This window comes from Hippocampus comes, unplaced genomic scaffold (assembly GCF_001891065.2).
Source record: "Hippocampus comes isolate QL1 unplaced genomic scaffold, H_comes_QL1_v1.1 scaffold82, whole genome shotgun sequence".
NCBI lineage: Eukaryota > Metazoa > Chordata > Actinopteri > Syngnathiformes > Syngnathidae > Hippocampus > Hippocampus comes.
In genome coordinates, this window is record NW_017805135.1 from 4117309 (window position 1) to 4145177 (window position 27869).

The window sequence follows — 27869 nt, forward strand, 5'->3', positions numbered from 1 at the left end:
GATGACAGACAAAAAGACGAATGGTGAGGACTGATAAGCCAAGTAATGCATTCTTGAATCAAATTATATTTAAAAAAAAAACTGCAGTATTTGTTTACGGAAACGTGTCGTTTTTATGGGATGGCTCATTCTGGAAGGACTTGTTGTGAACCGCAGAGTCGCGGGTTCAGTGATGTGCTGTGGGCAAATATGGAAAATAATAAGCCAGTGCACTTGTCAGTGTTTTGGAGCAAGGCAACCAACCCGCATCTTCTCAGGGGTACGCCTCATCTGACATCTGGAAAGAAACCGTGCCCTCAGGAATCAATCAAAAGTAAGTAGGAGTAGAGTGGGAACGTCTCAGGTCAAGCGCAATTGATCTACAAACATAATCACAGGAAATAGAAATAATTTGTCTCAAAGCTCAAACCATTACAATCGTAAAACCTTAATTAGCTCTGCAGGCAGTCTAACGAACGAAGCTTTAATTTTCATGCCTATATTTTCTATTGCGCTTGTCCTCATTAGGGTCTCGGGTGAACTGAAGTCTATCCAGGCTGACTTCGGGGGGAGCGGCGGGGTGCACCATATGATGCAGATGACACGCAACTGATATGTCAGCGTCATGCCATGACTATTGTCCCTTACTTTCATTAAGTACGTGTAGGAATGAAATTCATGAGTGGATGGACCAGGATTTTCTCCATCTCAATACAGAAAAGACAATAAGAAAGGTCCAAGATCAGCGCTCGCTTACACTTCATCTTTGACAAATCAAGTCAGAAATCTTGGCGGAATTATTGACTCGGACGTGACTTTGAACCGTTTAAAAACCACAACTAAATCTGCCTATTACCCCCTGTAAACCAGCGCTCGAATTAGGGCTTTTCTGTCTCAGTCAGAAGCAGAAAAGCTTTTTCATGCTTTTATTTTCAGTAGGCTGGATTACTTTAATGGTGTCTTTACAGGTCTTAGGAAAAAAAATCAATCAGGCAGCTGCAGCTCATCTAAATTACTGCCGCCGGATTCTAACAAGCACGAGGAAACCTCACCACATCACACAAATCACTACACTGGCTTCCTGTGAGTCAAAGAATAGATTTTACCATCTTTGCACTCTTTTAATTTCCTTCATGTTAAATTTTTTTTTTTTTAAAGCACCATATTTGGAGCTATATTTGGGGGTGCATGACCATTAATCATCATTTTTGAGTCAAGGATCCTCTGTAGCTCATTGTCATTTGAGTCTGTCGTTATCGTCAGAAACGAGCAAATAAGGCTTGAATCTGACAGCATAAATTGGCTCGGCGGACATCCTCGCTGACCTAAGGTGTCCTGATAAAATAGCGGCGAAAATAAGCATGTCGTGGCCCTTCAGCAGCCTCTAAATTGACGGTCACCTTCACGCCGCGTGGGGAAACAAACAAATCACGACGCAGGTGGAAAGGAGGAGGTCGCTGGGAATGTCACACGGTGTCATTTTAAATATTCAATCCGATTAACATAGCGAGGATGTAACGCGGCGGGGGCAAAAAAATGACTCACTCGCCTATCGAGGCGGTCGGCGTCCCGCGGCGAGCGGCGAATAAAATGCCGCTTTTATTTTTCTGCTCTCTTTCAACCTTCCTCCTGCTCCTCCAGTCACCTTGCCTTTGGAGCTTACCACAGCAGTCTCTTCAAACCCTCCTTTTAGTGTGAAGAGTAAAGATTAATGCACAGCCGTGTACAAATCAGCCTCCACGGGGTTGCCGGTGGGCTGTGGGTGAGAGTCTTATAATTAACACCACAACGGCCACGGGTCTTTTTTTTGGTGCCATACCTTGCTTGACCAGGAAGGAGAAAAAGTCTCCTGCGAGGTAAAGGATGCGTTCAATTGGACTGGGACGACTGGGAAGGGCAACAGAATGCTCGTTGTTGCTGGAACTAATTGGCCGCAAGCGAAGAGCTTCTTGGCAGTCGACCGCCAAAGACCGAAACCAGGAGAAGCACCGTCGAAGACGAATGGATGCACGCGTTACTGATTGTAATGCACAGCCAGCCAGTGTGTCCATTTTATTCATTGTGGCCCTTTTCCTCCAGTGGAGTTAACCATTTGGCGTTATCGATTGTGGCCAATATCAGATGAGCAGTAATAGATCTCTAATTCTTGTGAAACCCGCAGACATATTTCTATCTGAAAGAGTCAAAAAGATACTGTATGTGCAAGATAAATATTGTTGAAGTAACCCTGAGGAACTGTCTCCGTTCATTCAGTGCTCAAACTTTTTAGTTTGACATTTACTGGCAGCCTTCGGTTTTCTCCTTCAGGGTGCTTAGCAACCAGTGGAGAGTCAAGGACAGGATTCCGCCAAAGTTGCCAACCAAGGAATATCCGAGCCTGTAACCCTCTTTCCATACATTTATGCATGGTTATTTTTGCACATTGGTTTTGATAAAAATGATTGAGTCTCACACAGTTTGCAATCTTTTTTTTTTTTTTTTTTTTGCAAAGCACAGCAGCTTTTGGCAGCCACAGCAATATTGGGTTATTTTTTTCTCTTTCTTTTTGTGGACATTAGAGATGCATTGATCTCAAGTGAACTGTCAGCAAATAAAGATGCACGTTTGTGCTAGCCCAGTGGAACGCCAATAGTTCAATGTCGTTTGTTCGGAAATGCTCCTATGCATTTCGAAACAATCATTCTCACAGAAATAATTAATTCTCGGGCCACCCTTTACGAACTGTATCTGGAAATGGAGGCAAACTCATGGAAAAACGGTATACACGTTTATATATTGTTTTTGGATCAGATAAATTAAATTTCCATTCATTTTCATCATGGGGAAAAATGATTTGAAATACCGTATTTTCCACACTAAAAGGTGCACTGGATTATGAGATGCACCGTCAACAAATGGGCTATTTCATAATTTTTTTCATATATTGTACACACCGCATTATAAGACTCAATCTACAATGCATCCACTAGATGGAGCTACGCTCAAGGAAATGCCAACAGAACACTACACCACCCTGATTTATATAGCGACGATCAGATGTCAGTAAAACTTACTGAATAAAGCAGCGACACAGTTCACTTAACCAACAGCACGTTATAACATTGACTCGTTAACGGTGAACTCTCTTGCCGCTGCTCTATTTCCGCGTTCAACGATGTAACCGATCGCCTTCAGTTTGAACTCTGCGTTCTAAGCATGTCTCGAGTAAGAAGCTATTTTGGGGTTGACATATTACCGCAATGACCATACACAAGGCGCATCGGATTTTAAGGTGCGCTGTGAGCTTTTAAGAAAATGGAAGGCTTTTAGGTGCGCCTTTTAGTGCGGAAAATACAGTACGGGTTTGTGAGATACGTGGTCACGGAATGAAATAAACTCGTATCTCAAGGCTCCACTCTTTTGTGTCAACCCGTATATTCAAGAATAAAATGCCGGCTGCCTCTTTCGTGTATACTGGTTTGAGTTAGCGCACCATCCTTGACTTGTGACATTTTAAAGCTTAATAATTTCAAAAATCAACATTCGTGCATTTTACTCTGGGCTTTTAAAACATTTGTCTTTTCATGCGTCGAGATTTGTTGAGTACGTGAGTGGTAACTGCTAACCTCTATCTGCTCGCAGAAAACGCCGTGTAAGACGATACAGAACAATGCTGTGCAAGGTCAAGGCTGTCTTAGATATTAGTATAGGACGTAAACATGCATTGTACGATTCAAGAAGTTCCCCGGGGATCTTATTTCCGGCGCAGTCCTCCCATCAGCCAAACACTGATCGGTTACAGGTAATGTGAGCTATGCAAATGATGTAAATGTATATTGTCTCTGTGCAGCTATAGACGATACTTCATAATTACCAGTCCCTGCACGGAGAGGAATGGTCTCGCATGCTTTTGATCCTCCCGGTAATGATCTTTACCGAGCTTTTAAGCGTCTTTACTCATTATGCGCCAAACCTCCTCAACATTTTTTTTTTTTTTTTTAGTTTCTCAGTTTCATCGCCGGTGTTTGCCTTTGATGGCTTCCTCTGATTGTGCTTTGGCGCCACGGTGTCATAAAGCGGCAACCCCGCTGTTCTTTGTGTGTAATGTGTAATGTTCCTCAAATATACAAATTAGAAGGAAGGCTGCAAACTCCGCAGGATGAACTGTGGTCCTTTTTTTTTCCCCAATAGTGGATGATGGGAAGGAAAGAAATGGTTGATGAGATTGAATCTGCCTTATTTTGCACATGAACAAGCTCTGATAGGCCATTCAAAGCAGCCACAATTTGGAGTACCTGCCGCAAATGAATCCGTCCATCAGCGTCGCGGCTGGAGTTGTTGGGAGTGGAGGATTGCTTCTGCCTGTTTAACACGCTGGCGTTTAATTTGGCCTCCACCTTGTTAAAAGATCCTTGACACAATCCTATTTCGGTGATTGTCTACATTACTGCCAGGACTTTTTTGCGTTGAAAGTCTTTAAATGGCCACGAGGTGTTCATATGTGTGTGAAGGGTTGTCTATATGTGCCTTGCAATTAACTAGCGACCAGTCCAGGGTGTCGACGGCCTCTTGCCCAAAGTCAGCTGGGTTAGGCTCCAGCTCACCCGTGACCATAATGAGGACAAGTGTTGGAGAAAATGCAAAGTTGGAAATGGCAAGCCTCTGTTTGCTTGTGATAAACTTGCCAGTCAGCATTTTAACGCTTCAAACCCGTCGCATCTCTTGAGCTCGCTTCATGCTAATGTTGACAAGGATGACAGCCAAACTTGTCCAAACGTGACTACAGAGGAACAGACCCGTGATTTTGGATGCACGGACGTCAGTTGTTGGCAGAAATGAAAATGGAACAGTTGAACAAGGCATTCATTCAAAAGTATTGGTACACTGAGGCCTTTCGTTTTGCTGCAAATGGAACACAACCTCAAGATGAATATGAGGCAAGAAGCGTTGCCTTTGTTTACATGCGCTCAATATTCGGGATAAGCTCAAAATTCCATTTTCTGACACATTTGGAAAACCCGTTTACATGCGTGAGCGGAGACTTATTCCCGTATACATGGTAGTTCCGATCAATTAGAATAACAAAACGGGCGAAGTACGGATAACTTATATACGCACACATATACGTACGTCTAAAAACACAATGTGTCATTTTTGGCATAGAGACAGAAAATAACGTGAACTTGCAGAACACACGCGGAAATCAATGTATTCAAGTTAGGGTCGGTTAACGAGTGGCGCCATAAGATGCCCGCCAGTGGCTTCACTCTTCGTAACGATGATTAAGCGGCATTGCTGCACATACAAATCATTCCTGTACTGAAAAGACCAAGATCTCTTGCAGAATACAAGCCAATGTCCCATTCAATGGCAGTATTCCAATCCACGTTTATCCGACCAATATATTAAGGTGAGGAAAGGGGTAACCAAGGTCTCCTATTTAGGGTTTTAACATTTTTTTGCACATATTTGAATGGTCTTTCAAAACCAGAATACTGCACACATTTGTATTTTGGTAGGTTTATTGACTGCATGCAATGGTAGTCACTAAGAGCTCAGCGCTTATTTCCAGGCATTTTTATCACCACATGGTACACCATTTAGAAGATACCACCCATTTTTCGTGTGAGCAAAATTATTAGAAAATATGAGTAAAAGGAGACTTTTGGTTTGTCGAAGACGTATTGCCTTTAAATCAATCTTTAGTTCTCAACCTTCGGTGTCCTACTTATGCCTGATGGGTTTGTCCCCTGGGGCTGATCAAAGCCGTTTATCAGCCACACCTGGCAACAACAACATCAACATCATCAACAACAACAACAACCCTCCTGTGACCACCCCCTGGGGACACTCCCACCAGAGATATAAATAAGGCAACTCTACACTCTGAAGCCTGCATCCCGCTGCATTGAAAAAGTACAAGCGAACGTTTGCGGCCCTGAACGAGCCCTGATGAAAGGTCAGTACTCGCTACCCTGGCAAACACTCACAAAACGTTTGCCGCTCAGGGGGATACGAGCTTTAGATTAAGAACTGAAGAGTCCAGGTTCCTCGAGTCAACTGTTTCAGTCGACCATGACGTGGGTGACATCATTTTACCGGCAGGTGTCTTTTATGTTGAATGTCAGCTCAGTTTCAGATTTGGGTTTGGCCTGGTGAGATGACATTTCCAGTCGATCGCGTATGTTTTTTTTGGACTCTGACATACACAGTAAACGACAGGAAATTCATCTTGAACAGGTACCCTTCGAAATTATGCCCACTCAACTGAATTTAACAAAGGTGGGCTTCAACTTACTGCGACATTTAGCAGAGCTCGGCGCTACATCTTTGGGGATACATTATTCAAGTCATTCAGCGGTACTTCTATGCATAGCTTCCGAAATGAAAACACTCGGCCATGAGGAGAGCAATGGTTTCATTCTGCTTCCCGGTCGGGACGGTGAACGTTAAGTGCAGCGAGGGAGGCTAATAATCTCTGCCACATTGCACAGGAGATGGTGTGCTACATTAAGACCTTGGTTGTGCTTGTCTAAACCCGTCACCGATCCCTTTTGATTTATGGGAACTTTGAACGGCTTAAGCCCGCTCGGGGGAAGCGGGAGACCATCTTTGCCCGTTTGAAGCCAGATTTACGGCAACTACAGAAATACTGCTATTCTCCAGCCGTGCCCGCTTTCGAATTGAGACGACTGGGACGTGTCGGGCAGGTTGGCGCGATGCCAAATCCTGCGGGTATTGCTCGGAGTTGATACAGTACACACATTTACTCCATCTGATGGGATCTCCCGATGTTATGCAAATTAGCTCCATTGTGAAGTCACGGTGAGCAAATATTCTGACCATCTCGCCCCCACAGACGCAATGTCAGATTTGGGCGGCTCCCAAAAAAGATTTTCACCTCTAATAGAGTACACTGATCAACAGCAACTTTCAATCAGAGATGGGTCAATGTGTTTTTGACATTGGTTTCAAAAATGCCTTCTTCTCTAGTGCATCGGGTTTTTGAGATATTTTCATTTTGAAGTTGAAGCTTATAATATTCTTATCCTGATGTGGTACAGTAAAAATGGCGGCTGATTCGGAATCAGCACAAAAATTTCACAAGTTGATTTGCATCTCTGACGAGAAAAAACTGAAAATTTTTGAAGCAGTGTTATTATCACAACTTATTTTCTTGTATTGCCAACAATATTCGTCTTTTTACCGCCAACAGAGGACACTTCCACTTTTTCAAATGTAATTCATCTCAATGGTCAGCAGAGCCATATACTTTTATTTAACTTACTTTAATAGAAGTTCTCCATCAAAATTTAAATCGATTGGCTTGAAGTACTCCATTAAACACTTAAACTAAGAAAAGTATATGACATTGCTCTCGTATCCAAAAAGTAATGATTGGTATAATCTGGTCGAAAACCAAACATAACACTGTCAAGTGTTGAGAATGAACCCCATTTTACCCAAATTTCATTTTGCTGGCTTTCAAATGGCCAAAAGGTATCATTTGATGTAAACAGTATTAGTTGTAAACCTGTACGCCTTATTTTTCCCATCTCATCGTGACCGGCATCTTTCAAAGATCATCTGCTAAATTTCACCACATTTTTTCTTTTTCAGGTGTTTCAGCCGGGCGGCAGATATGAGAAGAGTCTGGCGGTTTAATCCCACTCCAGCCATCAGAATCCATCAACCTGCTGAGTGCGGCGTCCCCGTAGCCTGAGCGCAATTCAAGTCCATCATCATCATCATCGCCGTCATCGTCTTTGCAATGTGAAGCTCCCTCGAGTGTCCGTCAACATACATCACGTGCCACTATGTACTTGTGCCCCTCCCGTTCCTAATTTTCTTTTTTTTTCAATTTATATAGATATTTTTTTCCATTTTCATTTTATCAATGGAAGACCACCACCAGCCAGTGTGAATGCATTACAGTCGGTCCTTTTCAATGCAAAAGACAGATTTCTTTAAAAAAAAAAAAAAAAAATCATCAGATCATTTTGAGAAGAGCCGGTCTCTGTCATTGTCCCACGCTCACTAATTAGCCTCTGTCGCCCGGGTAACCGCTATCTGTCAGCGTCTGCTCCACGTCCCCCATCTCCCGTCTCCTGGAAGCGGAGGCGATTGTAATTGAATGCCGGCTAAGCTCCAGCAAACTGCAAATGTTGTATGGGACACACCCCGACAGCCTTCTATAACGCAGTGTTTTCAATGAACACGAGACTACGGCCGGCGCGGAATGCTTGATCTTGTCGGTGAGTTGTGTGGATGTTTACACGTTTACAAGAGTTTACAAGCCTTCGTTGCCAACCGTTTTAAGTACAAATGACGAATGCCAAAATTGTGCCTCTTTGCAGTAAAGTCACACCGAGAAAAATCACTTGGGTCAGTTGTGATTGTGTATCCTAACTCATTAACATATTTTTTTTTTACCTCAATCTTGCAGGTTTACGCTTAGCAATGCTTATTATTCAAGTGCACTGGAACCACTGAAGTTGAGCACAGTACGTTCACTGACGCTGTTATAACAAGTATGAGGATGGGCTGAAATGTTCATTGGTTGACAAAGAAGGAATTAGGCCACACTCAAGAATGAATTATTTACTGTTGCTAACTCTGTGTTTGGTTTCCAGATAAACCCACCATGGATCCAGAATCAAGCTCTTGAAAAAAATGCTGTGGGACATTTTGTGAAAGTGGAACCAATTTGGTAACCGTGGCCTGCTGATGTGTTCGATTTGTTGCACATAATTACATCGGTGAATTGAGCTTGGCTGGTATATCACTGCGTACTTTCTCCTTGCTTCTTTTGACTTTCCGGATCTACAATATGGCAATCTTTGGCACATATGCTAGTTGAATCGACTGTGAATTCGCACATTGTCACATGGGCTTGGCAAAGTCGCAAACAGCAGTCCATGCGAAGAAGGCCAAGGTGGTGTCATTGGCAGGAAGGTGATGGCTTAAGTCTTCTGGGATGCAGGACTTATTTTGAGGATCAGGATGAGGGTTTCTATACTACGGGAATCCAAGCGCTGCAACACAGATTGCAAGATGCTTGTCACCCGCAGGGGAGACTGTCAAAAAATAAAACATTCGGCCAAGTTCGACCTTTGCCTCGTAGACACTCTATGAACTTAGTCCCCCCAAGAGAAACAATCTGCTTGAGGCTCAAACTGTCCCAAAGTACCAGTACCATTTTTAACTGGCAGACAAGTGTCCAAAGAAACGTTTATAGGAAGACATTAAAAACATCCGTTTAAAAAAAAGTGTTTCCTCTTGACTTGAATGATTAAAAAAATACATAGATGAGTAATTTTGCATTTTTAAAATTAAAAAGACAAAGTCAATCACTGTTCATATTATAGCTTAAATAAAAACAAAACAATCCCAATGAAGCACAAGATTCTTAAATGATGACAATGTCATATTTTAAGATTTAAATGTTCATCGCAAAATCACAAACAACAAAACACAAAAAGTGATGACGTGTCTGACTACAATAGGAGTGAGTTCCTACTGGCCATGAATGCTCAGTGAACTCAAGCATGCGTGACGGATTGAAAATTGTTCTACTTTAGAGGTTCTACCACAATAATAACGGAAGCGTCACAGAAAATATGAAATAAGTGGAAAGTCCGACAACTGCCAGTTCATGTCCATGCAAGATCTCTGCTGAGTGGACAAACTCACACGCTTCTATTTTCGGTGTAATCCTGCTGTTTGCGCACTTTCAATCATCCTAAACACGTTGTGAATAATGGATTTGCTCTCTGATTTGTTTGTTTGTCGTTGTAGGCGAAATAGCTACCTTGCATAACTAGAAGAGAAATGCACGGCAAACCCTCCCCACCCCCCTCCCAGAAGTAAACACCCCTTAGGCACACACGCACACACACATTTTTACGTCCTGGTCCCTAAGCTAAAGCATGGGATGCTGTGTGTACAGTAGCCCTTGACCTTGCCGGGTGTCCTCATGGCCGCACGCCCGCTGGAAATTAAATTACAGATTAGTGGCTGCAGGCCCAAAGGCGGCTTTGGTCGGCTCTCTCTCGTATTCGGGGATTGGTGGTGGGGGATTAGAGGAAGGAAAGTCTTGAAGATGTTTCTCGCCCTTTTTAGCAGATCGCTAGCTGCAAACACCACTGACCCGTGCATGGCGTCAGCGAGACACCAGGGACATACATTTCGTGAGTATAGAGAGGGGTTGGTTGGGAGATGAGAGGTACAGTTGGTTGGGGAAGGAGGCAGGTTGGTTGGTTCTATACCGTATTTTCCGGATTATAAATCGCTCCGGAGTATATATCGCACCAGCCATAAAATGCAGATAAAAACATATATATATAAGTCGTACTGGAGTATAGGTCGCATTATGGGGGAAATTTGTTTGATAAAGCTAGCCAGGTAAATTGGACTGCAAATAACAGCATATGCATGAGCTCGGAATAATCAATTCAGTTTAAATTTATTTATTAATTTATAGAACGTTATATATTAAGCATACTGTATTATAATGAATAGTACAGCTTGATCAGCATGCGACCTACTGACTGTTGGTTTGTTGATTATCGTTTCATCTCCAAGACAAACAGAAACTTTGAGGCTGTTCACACCTAATGGGAACATAGTTTCAAGTGTGAACACAAAGCACTTCTCAAGTTAAAATGAGTTTTCAAAGCCATAGCTAACAGAAAGTGAATGTTAATGTTTGGATATACCCAGTGTGAGCTCACTTTGTTTGGGTCCGAGCTGACAAACAGTGTGCACTTGTGGCATGTTGTCATTCCAAACAATTGCTTTTTTGGAGGCGGCCTAAAACCGACAAACTGAGCAAACTCAGCAGGCAAGTTTAAGCAAATAGAACAACAACGTGACGCCTCGGGCTGGGTCAAACATCCCCCCTCAAATAAATTCTCTTTTGCCATTAGGGAAAAAAAAAATTGGAGCGGAACTACGATGATTTCAAGTTCATGTATATTACTCACACAATCTTTCAATGCCAGCCATTAAAAAAAAACAACAAAAAAATTCTTGAGTGCCAGCCAACTCTGAGCATTCTGAGTGATATTTCAAGGCTTTGATTATATTGTTTAGCGTTTTATGATTACGTAATCAGAAACTACCAAATAAAAGATTAGAATTTCTTCTTTCATCACACAAAAAGTTTGTTTCTATGTTATTCCATTTTTCAAGTAATGATAAAAGGTAAATGGACTGTCACTTATATAGCGCTTTTCTACCTCAGGTACTGAAAGCGCTTTATTCTGTTACTTCATTCACCAACTGATGACGCAGCATCAGGAGCAAGACACTCAAGTCCTTGAGTGTCTTGCTCAAGGACACTTGGACGTGGTCACAATGGCCAGGGATCAAACCACCAACCTGAGCCATGACACCATTTAGCAATAAGCAGTAAAACATGGATTGGTTTCACTCAAATCACCTATTTCAGGACCAAAAAATGCAGAAAAAATCTTTGGGGTGAAAAAACAACAGTGACTTTTATGCTATTGTTTGATTTAGTGACATTGCAACTTTCTCAACACTCCTTTTCTTGTATAAAATACCAACGACGACACCTATGAAAATGTGCTTTTTTATTTTGATGGCAAAATAATGGATGTGCACATAATCACCAGTCTAAATATTTAGTAGTAGTATTTCGAAGTGTGTGCGCATAGATCCGTGCCATGAGCCATATATATATATATATGTATGTGTGTGTGTGTGTGTGTGTGTGTGTGTGTGTGTGTGTGTGTGTGTGTGTGTGTGTGGCTTGGCTGTATCTGCCTTGCCCCAAGTAGGTTGCCCACCCTCCTATAGATAATGTATAGTTGTTCACATAACATCCATGCATCGGCACAGTTTGTTACATATGTGCCTTTTCTTCCCTAATTCAAAAATGGCATGCACGCTTTTGTTGATACCCTCACTTAAAGGAAATGTCGACTGGTGTTTTTTTTTTTCCAATCCACTCTCGAATGGACAAACAAAACACCTGAGGTCAGCAAGTGGTTCCAAGTACTTTGGACTCAGAGTGCATGCATGCTTCCAATGTGACGTGCTAATCGCTGACAGGAAGCCGCTGCAATTAAATGAGGGAATAAAGACAAACAGCTCCGGGGACACAAGTGAATACCAATGGGCAAATAGTTTATTCATGGAAACGGTGGATTCTCCATCACACGCCATTAAAGTGCATGTAAATAAGTTTGGCAATGGCCACTTACATCACGTGTAAACACCGCAAAGAAGGAAAAAAAAAAAAGGCTGCTCACCGGAAGCGCCCCTTGCATCATTTTTACGATCTGCCCGGGTTTGTTCGCCACTTCAGGAGCGGCGTTTTAACGTTTTTTTTTTTTTCCCCTCCCCCGAGGAGTTCTGATGGCGTAGTTAGTATGCAGAGGATGGAGCGGCGCATAAAACAGCCAATGCGACTGTGGTGGAGCGATACTTTTTCGACTGAACTTGCTAATAAGCACGCTGTTTTATGACGCTCTGAAGCAAGCGTTCACCCTGTGAATTCGCTTTGGAATTCACAGGAAGTTTCCTCATTGGAAAAGCCTCAGAAGCTCCCAGATAAGTGCTGCTAAGGCTCACAAAAAAGGCCCAAAGATGTGATTTCAAATATTCTTCAGGATCAGCTGAAGGTTTTCATCTCATGAATGTTCCGGGGGATGACACGTTAGTTTGCCCTGAATTTTCATGCTCACATGCCAAAAGTGAAACATCTATCTGAGAACGTACGTTTTCGAGAAAAATTTCACCTTTCAACCGGGTAAGTATGGCACACATGTTGGATATAGACGATATATTCCATGAAATCTACTTGTTAATATTTTCCACAAAGACAGTGGTGCTCGTGTTTTACAGTTACATGCTGTTACTTACGACCCGATCCCACTTGAGCGGCGAACAATTACGAGTATTTTTCAAAGGTGCCAAATGGTCGCCAGACGCTCGCCTCAGCTTTTCTTGTCAACAAGAAAAAAACACAACTTCTGGAGAACATCTGGCAACCGTTTAGCAAACATTTGTGAACTTGGACGAACTCTGACGAGAGCGCAGCATTCGCAAACACTCGTAATGTTTGGCCGCTTGGTGGTTATTTTTGATTTGTCTCTGCAGCCAAAATTTGAATTCCAAGCATGGAAGCAAGTTGGCCTTTAATACTCGACTAGCGATTGTTTTACATCACCACCAAACCAAATCGGTGAACAATCTGCTCGTACATCGACCAACAGCGACTCAACTGTGATCCCGAGTCAATGACTTGTGACACTTGAACGAGATCTCATGTATATTTCAAGGCTGAACTCATTGCCGCGGATCAATTTACACCTTTTATCCATTTCTGCACGTGTGCCTTTCAATGAAATAAAAGCCTTTTCTTGTCGTGTCATTAAAGCATAATCTCTGCATATCCGTGTCACGCCGTGTCAAGACACCGGGTCACATCGTTGCAAACCTGAGCTGACGATGCAGAGAGAGAGAGGAGTGGAAGCACCTGAAGACAAAAGCTTCGACATGCCTGCGAGTCACATCACTTTGAAATATCATGACCGCGTAAGTGGGCCGCTACGCAGCAGTACGGAGTGCCGGCACTTTTCGGTTTTAGCCTCTAGCGTAGCGGGAATTTTTTAAGGCATACCAGGCATGAGTCGACAGTCCCCTCTCGTTCTAGTTTTCGCTTACACTTTGTGATACTCAAACTTCTTCCAGAATTCAGGTACCTAAAACTAAAATAAATAAATAATAGAGGACTTTTTTTTTTTGCCTTTGCTAAGTGTTTATTTGCCCCGCGCATCGTCATTTAGCCATGTCGAGTAAGCTACTCATACGTCAAAATAAGGCTAACTTCAAAATAGAAGCTTACCAAATAATAAAGTGTTGTCCCCCCCATATATTTTTGTCCCCTTAATGCACTGATCATTCAGCAACGTTCGACTATTCTCAGTCTCCACATAAAGACAAGACAAGGACGAGCAAGGTCAAGGGCGCCCTTTGAAACTGTTGGCTGCGGTTTGCATCATGTCTGTTTGTTTTGCTACCCAACGGACGCCATCAATGCCTTCATTTACACATCAGAAACGCCAACATGACTCACTTTTCAAACCGCCCCAAAACCTCATTTTTGACAGCAAAAGCAGAACACAAGTGCCTTATGGTCACTGGTTCACAAATCCACAAATGCTAATGACGAACACACATGGAAAGTTGACCAATGAGTGTATGAACAATGACTGAGATACCATTGAATCAGAGTATGGATTTTGTACTCACTGTAATTATTGACCTGTAAACCGGCCAGCGATTGAATTAGCAATGAGTGTGAAACCAGCTAATGACAGTTTGCTAAAGTCTGCCAATCTATCCTCGACAACAATCAACGCTCAAACAGCTTTCAATAGTTGTTTGAACATTTAACCAACGTTCATGACATCCTACTCGAGATCCACGCACTGCTAATGTAAAAAGTAATGTAAAACTATGTTACTTAGTGAGGCCAAACTGCACTAGTTGACAGCTGTGTACTACTAGTACTACTTGTGACATTATAAAATTCCATTACTCAAAATCCAGCACTTCACTAGTGGAACTAGTACTGCACAAATGTCAACTAGTGCACAAGCTTTGCCTGACAAGTTTAATTTAGCTGTTCAAACCAAACATGGTGAAGCGGCATTTAGTTGTGAGGCTGCACAGAAATGGAGTTAGCTTCCAACAAAAGTCAAGTCAGCCCCGAGTGTAAAAGCTTCCGAATGAGCTCCTTTCAAGTATTTTAAAATACACGTAGCCCGACCAACAAGATAGCTAGCGATGACCGCACAGGGTTTCGAAAGTGCTGCGCGAGCTTAAAAAGTGATAAAGGGATGTTTTTGTGGGGGGACACCAGGGAACGCGTCACCCAACGTGAAGGAAAGAATAGGCAGAGTCTTATATTAGCAACATGTGCTTAGTCAGGGTCATTAAATGCTGCTGTCCCTAATTAAAGAGTTGTGCTCCACAGAGTAGCAGGAGGCTGCTCCTGAGCACGCACAAAAGCGTCTTATTCTCTCCATCCATCACATCTACTGTAATTACTTTGGTTTACAATGCGCCAAAAGGCAGCTGTCCGATTAGAACTTATTGGCCAGATAAGTCGTCGGTAATTTTCGGCGGCTCTGGGGCTTCGCGGCTGCTGCGGGATGCAGATGAATCATTTCCTGCGTGAAGTGCGGCGGCCATGTTGGGAGAACACCACCTGACAAATGGCCTCCGGGCTGTCAAAATAACCCTTCACAACACCCTTGATGATGTTGTGTTCTTCCACGAGACGTTGTGATGCTAAAAGCTAGCAAAACGAGTTGCACTTAATGTTATGGGATGTGTTTTTCCATCATTTTATTGCTTTGGGGAAATTAAGAGAACAATAACCCTCACTGCCTTATTCGACGTACGTCAGCGGTGGGAAAAGGACACTCCCAAAATATCTTTAGTGTAGTTTTTTTCTGCTTGTTGTAAATGTCATATATGAGCATCATGCTGGTGTGAAGATGTCCATTACTGATAGAGCAAATGGATGTGCAATTTCTTAATGGCAAAGCCGTACTGTATCTACTTCCAAAGTGTTTTTTGCATCGGCAATATGCTTTGCATTGATTTTTTTTTTTTTTTTTTTTTAGAGCCGCTCCAATAGCACAGTCCACGCGAATGTACTGCTACTAAAAGCTTGCGGATACCCTTCTAATAATCATAATAACGGTCAGAAGTGAGAGAGATACTGGCCAATGATGACAAAGTTTAGGACTACTGAAGTGTGTAATTATGTAGAAGTGCAGTGCAGTGGAAAAAGTATGAAGTAGATAGAGTTAATAGTATATGTATTGTTTTTCCAAGGTCATCAAACAAATGTCAATTTCAGACAAACCTAACCCAAGTCAACATAAATTGTCATTTTTAAATGGTGGGTTTTTTTAAAAACCTGAAAACTGGTTAGCCCACTTTTCACTGCAAAATTGCTTAATTCAGCAACGCAGTTGTTATGTTTATCTTTGTCTGACGTTTACATTTGATGAACTTAAAAGTGGGGAAACTGGAAAAAAGTATGAATTTGACAATAGGGCAAACACTTTTTTCACGGCACTTTAACGCGAATGTACTGCTACTAAAAGCTTGCGGATACCCTTCTAATAATCATAATAACGGTCAGAAGTGAGAGAGATACTGGCCAATGATGACAAAGTTTAGGACTACTGAAGTGTGTAATTATGTAGAAGTGCAGTGCAGTGGAAAAAGTATGAAGTAGATAGAGTTAATAGTATATGTATTGTTTTTCCAAGGTCATCAAACAAATGTCAATTTCAGACAAACCTAACCCAAGTCAACATAAATTGTCATTTTTAAATGGTGGGTTTTTTTAAAAACCTGAAAACTGGTTAGCCCACTTTTCACTGCAAAATTGCTTAATTCAGCAACGCAGTTGTTATGTTTATCTTTGTCTGACGTTTACATTTGATGAACTTAAAAGTGGGGAAACTGGAAAAAAGTATGAATTTGACAATAGGGCAAACACTTTTTTCACGGCACTTTATTACGCCATGGTCTGCTGTGAAAAGATGAGTGTGTTCCGCTGGAAATAGCCAATGAAAAAGTCCCAGAAGATGTCAATATTTTCTTTTACGGGACGTTACGACAGTGAGCATTCAACTCATAAGACAGGGTACTTCCACAGGCATTTTAGTGATTTTTCATAAAAGTGGGCAGTTAAAAAAAAAAAAAAGTTTGGAAATTATCGTTTCGTGACAGGCGAGAAGAGAGATGGCTCCTCTGCTGTGATGCTCAAATTTCTGCTAAGTATGAATGCACATGAAAAGCGAAAACCACATTCATATTCTGACATAATTTCTGAACAAAAAAAAAGGTTTGTTTTTTTTTTAACATGTTTTTAACCCTGTGGCTGAAACGATGATGTACGCTTATTTATGGATTTTACATGCTAATGAGCGTCATGGCATCGCTACATTTAGGGCCGATCCAAAATTTCTTGGTCACACGTTTGTCTATTGTGAATGCACTAGCATGCACACAAACCGTTTGTGTGTGTGTGTGTGTGTGTGTGTGTGTGTGTGTGTACGCCAAAATGCAGCATGCAGTCTTAATTGCTATTTGCATGGCTCGTTAGCATATTAGCGCCAGCTCCACAATAGCTGATGATTGATGAACACGTCCGAGCGCATCAGCGTCAAAGTAACATTTGACAAATTGTAGAGACGACACAGACTCTCTCAAGGACAAGTGCTCACTCCCAATGACCACCACAACAGAATGAAAGCTCGCGGGGAATCATTAAATTTCGACGTCTTGCTCTGGTCACATCCGACGGCTAAGTCGGAAAAAAGCTTGGCAATTTGGCTTTGCTCATCCATCTCGGAGCTGGAGGGTGTCAGCATACAAACTCAAAATGGCTGGGAAAAGGTCCTTGTGGTCTGTTATGATAAATATGTCCATCTAAATTCATGTCGAATTGGTGAAACCGGTCGGCTAATTATTTATAACATTGCAGGGGAGCACTACTGAGTTTGGGAGTTGCTTTAGGGACTGCAAAAATACATACATTCACCAGGGTATTGTAAATATAAAAAAAAAACCTAGATGTTGACATTGAGAACAACATACAATAAAACACAAAAATGTGTTCATTTACATATATAAACGTTAAATATTATGATATTTATTAATTTAAATGGAGGATAAAGTCTCGGCTTTTATTTTTTCCATATTTGAGTTCAAATGTTACATATGGTGGCTTTCAAAGCAGCTGCAGGAAGTTAGGGCGATCGATACGCTGCACGTGGCTGTCGTGAGTGAGCCCTATTTGCTCTCCTTGCCCCCGGGCGAGTCCACAGAGCCACTCTCGGGCGTGATGTACGTCGCTGCCCGCTAACGATGCCCTGGTCGCCATGCGTGAAAACGAATGACCGTCAGAGGACGTCTGCCGGAGTGGATTGGGAGGGCGCGGGCCACGCTGCTAGCCGTCATAAGCACAAAGGCTGACGAGAAGTTCTCACACGTTGCACTCCGACAATTTATTCGCTTCTGGGTTGAATATCAACTAGTATTATTGGCACACAAAAAAAAGAGAGAAAAAAACTAATTTGGTGGCTTTAATGAGATGACTAAGACGAACAAATTGTTTCGACAAGAGTGCCCCGAAGTGACTTTGGATGTATAGGCGCAGCTACTGCTCATTAGCGTCCTTGTCGTGCTGAGTCCTACACGAAAGATAAATGAATAAATACTGCGGTGCATTGACAGTGGAAGAAGATTGCATAACTTTACAAGTGCTGATACATTTGTCAACGGCAAGTTTCTGCCGGAGTCATAAATAGAAAAATGGGTGAGCAATGCAGGCAGGCGGCTCGCATATGTAAAGGTCCTTGTGAGCAAACCGTTATGGAAATGCGCATCGCAGAGAAATGGTGTTGACAAATATCACCTTAAACGGTTTCACATATTTATTATTAAGAAATAATCATTACAATAATAATAATCATAATATAATTCTTATTTCCCATTTACCAAACGCTTGTGCAGGCTTTCAGACAACGCGGACCGGAACCGACAACCGTTTCTTCTAAGCCTGTTGACCGAGACAGTCACTCTCTGTTCACGAGGCCGCGGTCTTGCTTAGACAGCTTGAAATAGCAACAGTGAAAATGAAATGTCGATCCTGGTGTTATTCAATATGCTACTTCCTGAGTTGCGTGGGATGGTGAAAGCTTCCACAAGTTTTTGGAACAGATTGCTCCCAGCAAACAGTTGCTGCTTAGAGATTGTGCCCCCCCCCCCCACACACACACACACACACACCTTTTTAGCCTTAAAATATTCCAATCACGTTCTAATTAATTGGAGATAAATAGAGTTGTTTGCGGTTTGCACGCCTACCTAACTACCGCACTGTCAAACAATCAAGACAGATGTGCGTCGTCAGATTCTGATTGACAGGTGAGATCGGCGGAAATGCTGTAGGGTTGAAGCTAGACCACTTGGCAAGTTACTTGAAAATCGACAAAGAACACCTTTTGCAGATATAAAGTGTTCCTGACGTACAACCATCATCCATGAAGGGGGATGGCCAGCGTAAATTGGCGCTGGAAAAATCATCAACGTATTCTGATTTGCCCTTATACTAAAGAACGAGATTAGGATAGGGTTAGGATTTGTGTTTCGATTAAGTTTAGAGAGGTTTGGTTTAAGGTTTATTTTATCCTGGGATTGGTTGTTAAATTAATGCAGAGCTAGCGGTGCAACAATTCATCGATTAATCCATAACTAACGCGTTGTTTAAATTAACAGCTATTTTGATAAACGATTAATCGTGTGGAGACTTTTGTGTCCTAATCCTCGAATTTGCATCCCAGCGGTAAATATCAGATTTTTGTAGTCCTCCATAAAACCAGACTGATAATTTTTGTTGAATCAAAATAAACCATTTGCAATAATCTGCTTTTACTTTGGAAAATAATGAGCATGTTTTTTTTGGGGGGGAGGGCGGAGGGGGGGGTTGGCACGTTCTGACATGTTACGGCCCAAACCGGTAACTCAATAATAATCAACAACAATAGTCATTTTGAAACAATGTCCTGTGTCAGAAAAGATGGATGGAAGTTAAAAAAAATAATAATAATCAACACATTCATCAGTGATGACAATATTCCCTAGTTTCAGCCCTAATAAATACGTATACATCATATCAAGGTAAGTACTAAAGCAGTATCAAACTTTTTCAGTGTACGTAATTTCACATCCTATTTAATAAAGCGTGCCCATTTTTATATTTCTAAAGGCAGAATTTTTGAGACAGCGTCTCTTTAGATTGAAGGCACACTTGGCTATTTTCCATCCCTTCATTTGATAGACCACTGATCCTCGTTACGGTCACAGCTGACTTTGGGCGAGAGGTACGGTACCCACTTGTCTGAGGGCGCATTTACACTGAAAACCATTTGCACGCACATTTACATCTCCTGTAAGAACACTTTTTGGAATGTAGGAGGAAACCGAAATCCAGAGAGAATACCCGCGCAAGCACCGGTGAGGACTTGCAAAATCCGCACAGTTAAGTCAAAGCCGAGATTCAAACCGCCTACCAACAAACCGTGAGGCGAATGTGCTAACAACAGTTGTGTCCACTTTGGGTGTTTTGCGAATGGAAATACCAAAACCAAAATACACAAGTAAGAAGGTGATGCAGGGAAGACAAGCTTTGATCTAAAGTGGAGCAACAGTACTATTAGAGGCTGTAACCCCGCTTCGGGATGGAGGGGGGAGGACGACTATTGATTTTCTCTTTAATATGAAATGTGGAGCGACACTTCCCTGTGTGGTCCAAGGATAATGGCTTGATGGAGTGTGTGTATTATTTGCTCAGGTTCCTCTCGAAGATCGGCGCTAAATCTCCACGTGGAGCTCTGTGCGCAAGGCCCGTCCAGAATACATAATCCCTCCCATGCTTGGGAGTCTTATATTACATGCTCGGGTGAATGTTGGATTTTTATGGTCACTCGGTGCATGGTGCTCTCTCTTGGTGCAGATGGCTTGGAGGGATAAAGTCTGCTCCAGTGTCAGGAGAGCGGGGGCACAGTTCTTCCGTGTGATAAATACTGCTCCCATGCTGTGATTATGCTGGCCCTTTGCGGGATGGAGTCATAACGGCCCTCGAGCAAACACGTGTAACGGGCCAAATAGCTCAGCTTGATTTATTTATTTATTTGTTTGTTTATTCTTAAATTCCGTTCCTCCTCATTTGGGTCGTGGGTGAGTTGGAGACTATTCGAGCCGCCTTTTGACACCCTGGACCGGCCGTGTATGGTTGCTACTTTTAGTGGTGCTGAGTTTGGCACGATGAGTTAAGAGGTTGAGTTTTGTTAATGACATTCTGAGCTTTTACTACACCGGGGGGGATCTCATGTGCGTTTGTGTCAAAGAAAGTCAGTGTCTCTGAGAAAAGACAAGTTGATTATGACCTTTAAGCACGAGCTGTGGGGACTCCTCATACGCGGGCTGAGACTTTGATGCGTCCGCTAACTGTCCATATCTGTGAGTGTGGATGGTTGTGCCCTGCAATTGACGTAGGACCATTCCAGGGCGTATCCAACCTCTTGCCCAAAGCCAGCAGCGATAGGCCCCATTTACCCGCGAACTGGATGGGGCAACAATATGACAACTATTTTGCTAATGTCTCTTATAGAAACCAATTGGATTGTTTTGATGACGTCCCTCTACTACTCGGAGCCACAAACATATTTTATCTTTATGGTGGATGTTATTCCTCAAGGGTGGTGGGGGCGGGGATAGAATGAATCTTGTTTAGTATGTTTATGTCCAAAGGGGGACTTCTCTTCATGTTGTGTTCTCAGCCATCGTAATGACTTTGTTTTTGTTTTTTTGTTTTTGAAGTTGAAAATTCTCTCGGCTGGCTTTCTTTCACTTGGGTTTTGCGATCATAATTTGCCATTAATTAATGGAAGGTCTGATGGGTTTTTTTTTTCTTTTCATAATTCATTTTCCCAGTTCTGTTGGAGGCAGGAAAAGCAATGCTTTGAGGTGCGTGAAGCAACGTCAAGTTCTCTGCCGGATGAATGCCTGTGCCATTTTCATGTGAGATGCACAACAGCATATTATGGCTTCAACTTACAAACTTAACTAAATACTGTCAAGCCACCATTAATTCCCATTACGTATTACAATTCTTCTCTCTGTGTTACATGAGTCCTAACTAGGAGGACCTTACCTAAGTCACTTTAAATTTGCCATCAATATGATACTGTCTTTGAGATACCCCCTAAAAGAAGCAAGACACTTTCTGGTGCATCAAGGCTGAGTATCCCATTTTTCATCACGTGGCAAACAGTCCCATTGCGTCTTCAACAGAATAGAAAATAAATTTCCCTAATAAACGTGAAAAAAATTGGGAAGCACTCTACTCCATCTGTACATTTCTCAGTCAGCAGGCCACTTCTAGGTTCACAGAGAATGACTGAACATGTTGTGACTGTAATATTTAGCAGACGCAGGGGAAGCAACATACCCAAACTAAAATTTTCCTTTTTGCAAGTTCCAAATTTGTGGATGTACATTTGTTAGTAGGCAGGCTACTTACTATGACAACGTTAAAATAATAGGAAAAGACCGAGAGGACCTGACCATTTGCATAATGGCCTGAGAGGGAATATTTTAAAGTTTTGTAGCAATTGATCATGTCGTTTTTTTTGGGGGGGGGGGGTTACATAACGCTTCTACAACGAACAGACGAGCCAACAAGCAGTAATGAAATCGATATATTGCGCCTGAGGCATCTCTTCAAGGCGAGCGGCTGACCTGTGACCTTTCATTTCAAGCTCAAGCAGAAAAGTTCAGCTGAGGGCTGGATTCTTATTTACTGTACAGCGTGGTTTTCATCTCAAACAGAAAGGCTTGAAATGGGCCACTTTTTAGCAATTTATGACATTTACATTGGAAGAAGGAACGAAAGCATTTTAGAAGTGTGTGGTGCAAGCTAGCTCCTCAAGAAGGAGACTCAAGAAGGAATTACAATCGTGGGGTGGTTCTTTTAGGGAAATCTTTTTTACCCTGCGAAGCAAGAGATCTTTGAAATGAGCACATCGTGACGAATGACGCTTGGAGCGAGAATTTGGACTCAAATAGTCAGACCCCTGATATGAGAATTAGTCGTTTCACCTAGAATGGTTCTCAAGACACTTTTACGCGACCTGTAAAAGCCAATCGGAGGATGAGGTCGAGCCGGCGGTTTCATGGCTTCCTAAGTAGCATCAGAAGGGGGATAGTGTTTGAGTTAATGCATGCCATGACTTATTCTGTTATATGAATGGAAAATGATGGCTATGCAGGTTAATTACGGACTTTTTGTCATGCAGTGGAAGAGCATATCTGTGTAGCGTAGGTATTCACTATATGTCGTTGACATAGCGAGATTAACAAAAATACATTATTTGTAGTAAATAAATAATACTTTTTGGACCAACTAGGTGAAATGATCCAATTTGATGATGTGAACCATTCACGCTCACAATCACACCCTGGGACAATTGAGAATGTTTCATTCATCTGCCACACATAGTGGAAAGTGGATGGAAACCGGAGTACCCGGAGAAAACCCGCGCAGGCTCGGGAAGAACATGCAAACTCCACACAAGAAGGCCGGAGCCAGAATCGAGCCCTGCACCTCTGCACTGTGAGGCCGACGCGCTAACCACTGGACCACCGGGCTGCTCCACAGCAAAAATGTAAGCATAAAATACTTAAATTCTGGTTCTGATAAGGAATGGGTATTTGACGACACAGCCTTGATCAACGATGGATGATTTTTTTAATACCTAAAATATTTTGAAAGAATGGGAGGTTCTCTCTTTTTTTTCCATGTCTATTTCTTTTTCAGCGTCATCTTGCCCGCATGATTTGTCCCATGCCTCGGACATGGCTCCATTTCCATTAGCTGATGTCACGTCCTTTCGACAGCAACCTAGCGCAGAGTGAATCTCTGCTAGTTGCAGCCAAGTAGTCAACCCCATTAAGACTCGACTGCTAGTTCGACTCAATTCCACTCCAATTAACTGCCTTCTAGCAATCAATTAATCAAGATTTACAATCGATACTCTTCCTCTCCGGTCCAACATTGTGTCCTGCTTCGCACCATTATGGACAGCGGCATAAATATCGGGCGGGGACGTGCTCGGTTTATGCCGACGTTCAATTCTGATGGCAATGACGTGACCCTGAATTTGCACTATCATGCAAATCTCTAATCTCAGGAGTAGAGTCATCATGACAGTAAATATTTGCATGGAAAACATTTCTACGCCATACTGTAAATTTAAAACAATTCGTTTGAAAAAACACAAAGTCTGTCAGTAACAAAGTGGGCCTTCTGATGGCATGGGACATGTTTGCATGCCCGCATCACACTGACTTTATTACGCAGTTTTGAACTTCTGAACCCTGTCTAATGATGTACCATTATAAAGGGAGAATCCCCTGTGATTAGTTTTTCCTTGACCAAAGCTCAACTGTCCCTGGAAACATGCGATAAAAGAGAGGAACACACACCACCACAAAGATAACCTCCTTGGCGGAGTTATAAAAAGCCTCAATGTGACTGTGCCTGTTTCCTCCACGTGTGAACTTGTTTCCTCAAGTGTCTCCTCCTTGCTTGCCAACATGTGTGTGTGTCTACCTGGAATCCTGGCATGTGTCCCGCCTCCTCCTACTCCTCCTTACCGCCTCATCAACCACCAGTGGCTCTCCTTGCCAGAGTGCCACTACCCACGTGAGCGCGACTCTTCGGCCGCCCAGTTAAAGTGCTGTTATTAATGTTCTCCAGTGTTACTGTTGTGCATTACACCCGAGTGTCTCTCTGGGGCCTCCACTTTTGTGTTTCACATGACAGCTCGTGTCACTTGGGTTTGCTACCAGGCCTAACGTCTTGGTCGAAGAGGTGAAGACGCCGCGGCGCAAAATAATAACATGAAACAGCTGCATATGCAGCTGGAGTTCCAGTAAGTAGAACGCAGATGTTGAACATTAAAAAAAAAAAAATTATGCACAGTATTCTTGTTTGTGTGTTATTGGAAGGTCAACATACAGGTTCGAAGATGAACACTTCACAGACGGACTGATAGGAATGTGCCATTTTTTTATTCTGGGGTGAGGTGAGTAAATTCCTCATACTTTCTGGTTTATGCAATAACGTTTGGATGCTACTGCAGAATCTGGGCGGAGGGAACATTTCTATGTTGACTCTCGACGAAAAGTGTAATGAAAACAGTCGAGCATTGTATTGGTGTTTCGTTTCTTTTTGTTGGTTGGTTGGATACTACAAGACAGGAATGGGCAGTCAGAATCTTACCACATTGTATTATGTGGCAGGGATGGAATTGAAGTCCTCCAAAAAAAAAAAAAAAAAAGCACAGCAGAATTAGTCATTCTTTCTTCATATGTTCGTCACGACCGAGGACAATACGCATGGAAAACGTCTTACAAAAAAAACAAAAAAAAAAACATTCACAATCATCGACCCTGAATTGGTTGCCAGGCAATCGCAGGGTGCACATAGGCGAGCAAACATTCGCGGCCACACTCACAATCACACCCAGGGGTAATTTAAAGTGTTCCATTGACCTGCAACGAATGTTTTTGGAATGTGGGAGGAAACCGGAATACCTGGAGAAAACCCACGCAGGCACGGGGAGAACATGCAAACTCCACACAGGTAGGCCGGATCCGGAATCGAACCCAGCACCTCTCCACTGTCAGGCCGGCGTGCTAATCAGTCGACTACGGTGCCGCCCCAAGAAATCATAGACCACCAAATTGAGTTCGGTTGGCTACATTTACCCCTTGTTCCTGGTGGGCACAGCAGCTGCGATTCAGGCCACCGTGGACAAAACGGGATAGTCATGACAAAATGTGGGGAGACAGGCTGGGCAGATGTGACAGGCCGTTATTGCCGCGGATGCCAGGCGAGATTTTTAAACTGTCATAAAACTTGCGGTCACAGCTTGAATGAGAAACCTATTCCGTACACGAACACCCTGAACTGTTCAGCAGCCAGCCACAGGCATGCCACATACAGACCAACAAGCATTCACTCTCGCATTCACACTAGAGGACAATTTGGGGTCTTGGCTCTCGGATGAAATCTCAAGGAAAAAGTAGTTCTCCAGGAACATCGGGAAATGGCCCAGGCTTCAAAATGGCTGCTTCAAACTAAACTTTCTGTGTCTTTTCAAACATGGCTACTTGAGACTTTTTTGTGGACCTACACATGAGACAGATGCCGTTCAAATTTTATCTTGTGAAATGAAACTGGCTTTGCGGATGGATTTTCCCATAGGAACCCAAAAATTGTGGGCTTTACATTACTAAAACTACTAAAATGTGGTTTCATTATTGTCTTTGCATGCCACCGTAACCTACTGAGAGTTGCACACTGTTTAATATTTTGCTCACCTTATTTTGCTACGCAGTCTTAGTTTTTTTTTTTTTTTTTTTTTCTCCTCCTTCTAGCACGCACGGCCATCACTTTGCACCGTTCCAACTTGGCTCCATCTGCTCTGGCAGGCTGGCGACCTTTGGCAAATGGAAGATGTGTAAATATTAATAGCTGCAATTGGAGACGTTTAACAAAGAAAGCAGGTTTGAGCATTTTATAGAAACAGTTAACTTCAATGTCCTGCAGGCTCTTTAAAAAAAAAAAAAAAGAGGCGCTGGAAGAAAGCGAAAGACTTTAATTATTAATGTTATAATGTGCCTTTCCCAAGGCAATGTGCCAGGTTTCATAGCACAAATGTAAATTCAGACGGGATAGCATTCCTATTCATGCAAGTGTGCCTCCAAAAAAAGGTGAATGCTGAGAGATAACCGACACAAATGCCGAGAGACACCCATTGCCAGTAATACTGCATACTGGAAATAATTTGCATCTGAATGCTGAGAAACAAGCATTTTCATTTTGTGAATGGTGGGAGATGAATACTGATGCCGATTCTATACCGTGAATGCTGAAAAAGATGCACAGGCTATTGTGCATCAAAACATTTAACACGTCAAAGTTCAGAGACAAGCGTTGACGCCAGTTATTTATTTATTTTATTTTTTAGACATCGACAATTATGCAATAATGTTGGACAACATTTGTATATGAATGCCGAGACATAAAAATTCACACGAACGCTGTTTATTAAAACATGCCACTCTGTAACTGCTGTGAGACGACCATTATCAGTAATGATGAGTGCTGGAAATAATTTGGATGTGAATGCCAAATAAGACGCTGTGACACTGATGTTTTTGCATGGCAAAAATAACGTTTGTAAATAGTGAGATATGATCATGTTGATAATAAATATCGGTCAAGAATTCACATTCAGGACGGTTGGCACTTAAATTTGTGTTATTTTGTGAATGCTGATAGAGGAGCATCCCCTCGAATGCAATTGTGTTTTGAGATTTTTGAATGGCGACAATGATCTCTGCAGATACAGTGCTTTAGCTGGCAAAGTCCGGTCGAGTCTGGATCAAATCCTGCACAGCAAAAAAAAAAAAATTAAATCTGAGAAGCTGTCAGGGAGTTTTGCATTACTTCCCCCCCAGTTTATGACCTCTACAGTCCAGAAAGACCTCGGCGAGCTAGTGAGGAGTCTGGGTAAAATGGCACAAACGTGAACCTGTGTGCTCTTGTGCCTCACCTTCAGCCTACCACAGTGCAGGGGATGGAATGCGGTCTACCTCACATTGCTTCACATTTATCCGCACTGCCATGCGATCTGCAAAACAAAATATGTAACAGATAAATATTAAATACATTACACTTGACAATGCGTGTTACAAAGTGTCTGAAAAGATTATTTTGGAGACAAGAGGTTGGCTACCCACCCCAAAGACAATAAATAAATCAATAAATCCATCTATCGATCGATCTAGCGAGCTAGCTAGCGCTCTCTCTCTCTCTCTCTCTTTGTGTGTATATATATATATATATACACTGTATATATAAAATTACCGTAATTACCGTAATATTGAAAAAAAAAATCGGCACAAAGGTGAATCCGACAGTAAAATTAACCCGCCATAGTGGCGAGAGGGAGTGTCGGAGTTACCTGCCACTGAAGAGATTCAGCCGCATTCATCAGGTTGGCAGGTGATAATGTCATACAGATAAACTTCAGCGTTGACACTTCTTTTGCACATCCATTATAATTCAGATTTAGATATTGACAGACACAGTTACAGGCTTCATCATTTATTTCTGAGCATTGTGGCTCAGTACTCTCATGAATTATCGAAGGGAATTCTAATTTCTAGTTGCATGTGAAGATCTACAATGCAAAAAAAAAGGGGCGGGGGGG

At 42.3% G+C, this 27869-nt stretch overlaps 1 protein-coding gene and 1 long non-coding RNA gene across 3 annotated transcripts in view; one reads left to right on the forward strand and one right to left on the reverse strand.

Moving 5' to 3' along the window:
- Window positions 1–8335, forward strand: part of cd276 (CD276 molecule) — a 73138-nt gene extending 64803 nt beyond the window's left edge. For both annotated transcript variants that reach the window (XM_019866674.1, XM_019866673.1), the window contains one exon: window positions 7579–8335. Coding sequence is in view for 1 of the 2 variants with exons in the window: in XM_019866673.1 (XP_019722232.1) it covers window positions 7579–7604 (26 nt within the window). In the remaining variant the exon portion in view is untranslated. The remainder of the gene's footprint in view (window positions 1–7578) is intronic.
- Window positions 8336–26112: 17777 nt separating this feature from the next.
- The window catches only part of LOC109513849 (uncharacterized), a 14618-nt gene continuing 12861 nt past the window's right edge, over window positions 26113–27869 (reverse strand). The window contains exons 3-4 of the long non-coding RNA XR_002167872.1: window positions 27210–27287; window positions 26113–27045 (exon numbers count right to left, since the gene is read on the reverse strand). This is a non-coding gene — a long non-coding RNA (uncharacterized LOC109513849). The remainder of the gene's footprint in view (window positions 27046–27209; window positions 27288–27869) is intronic.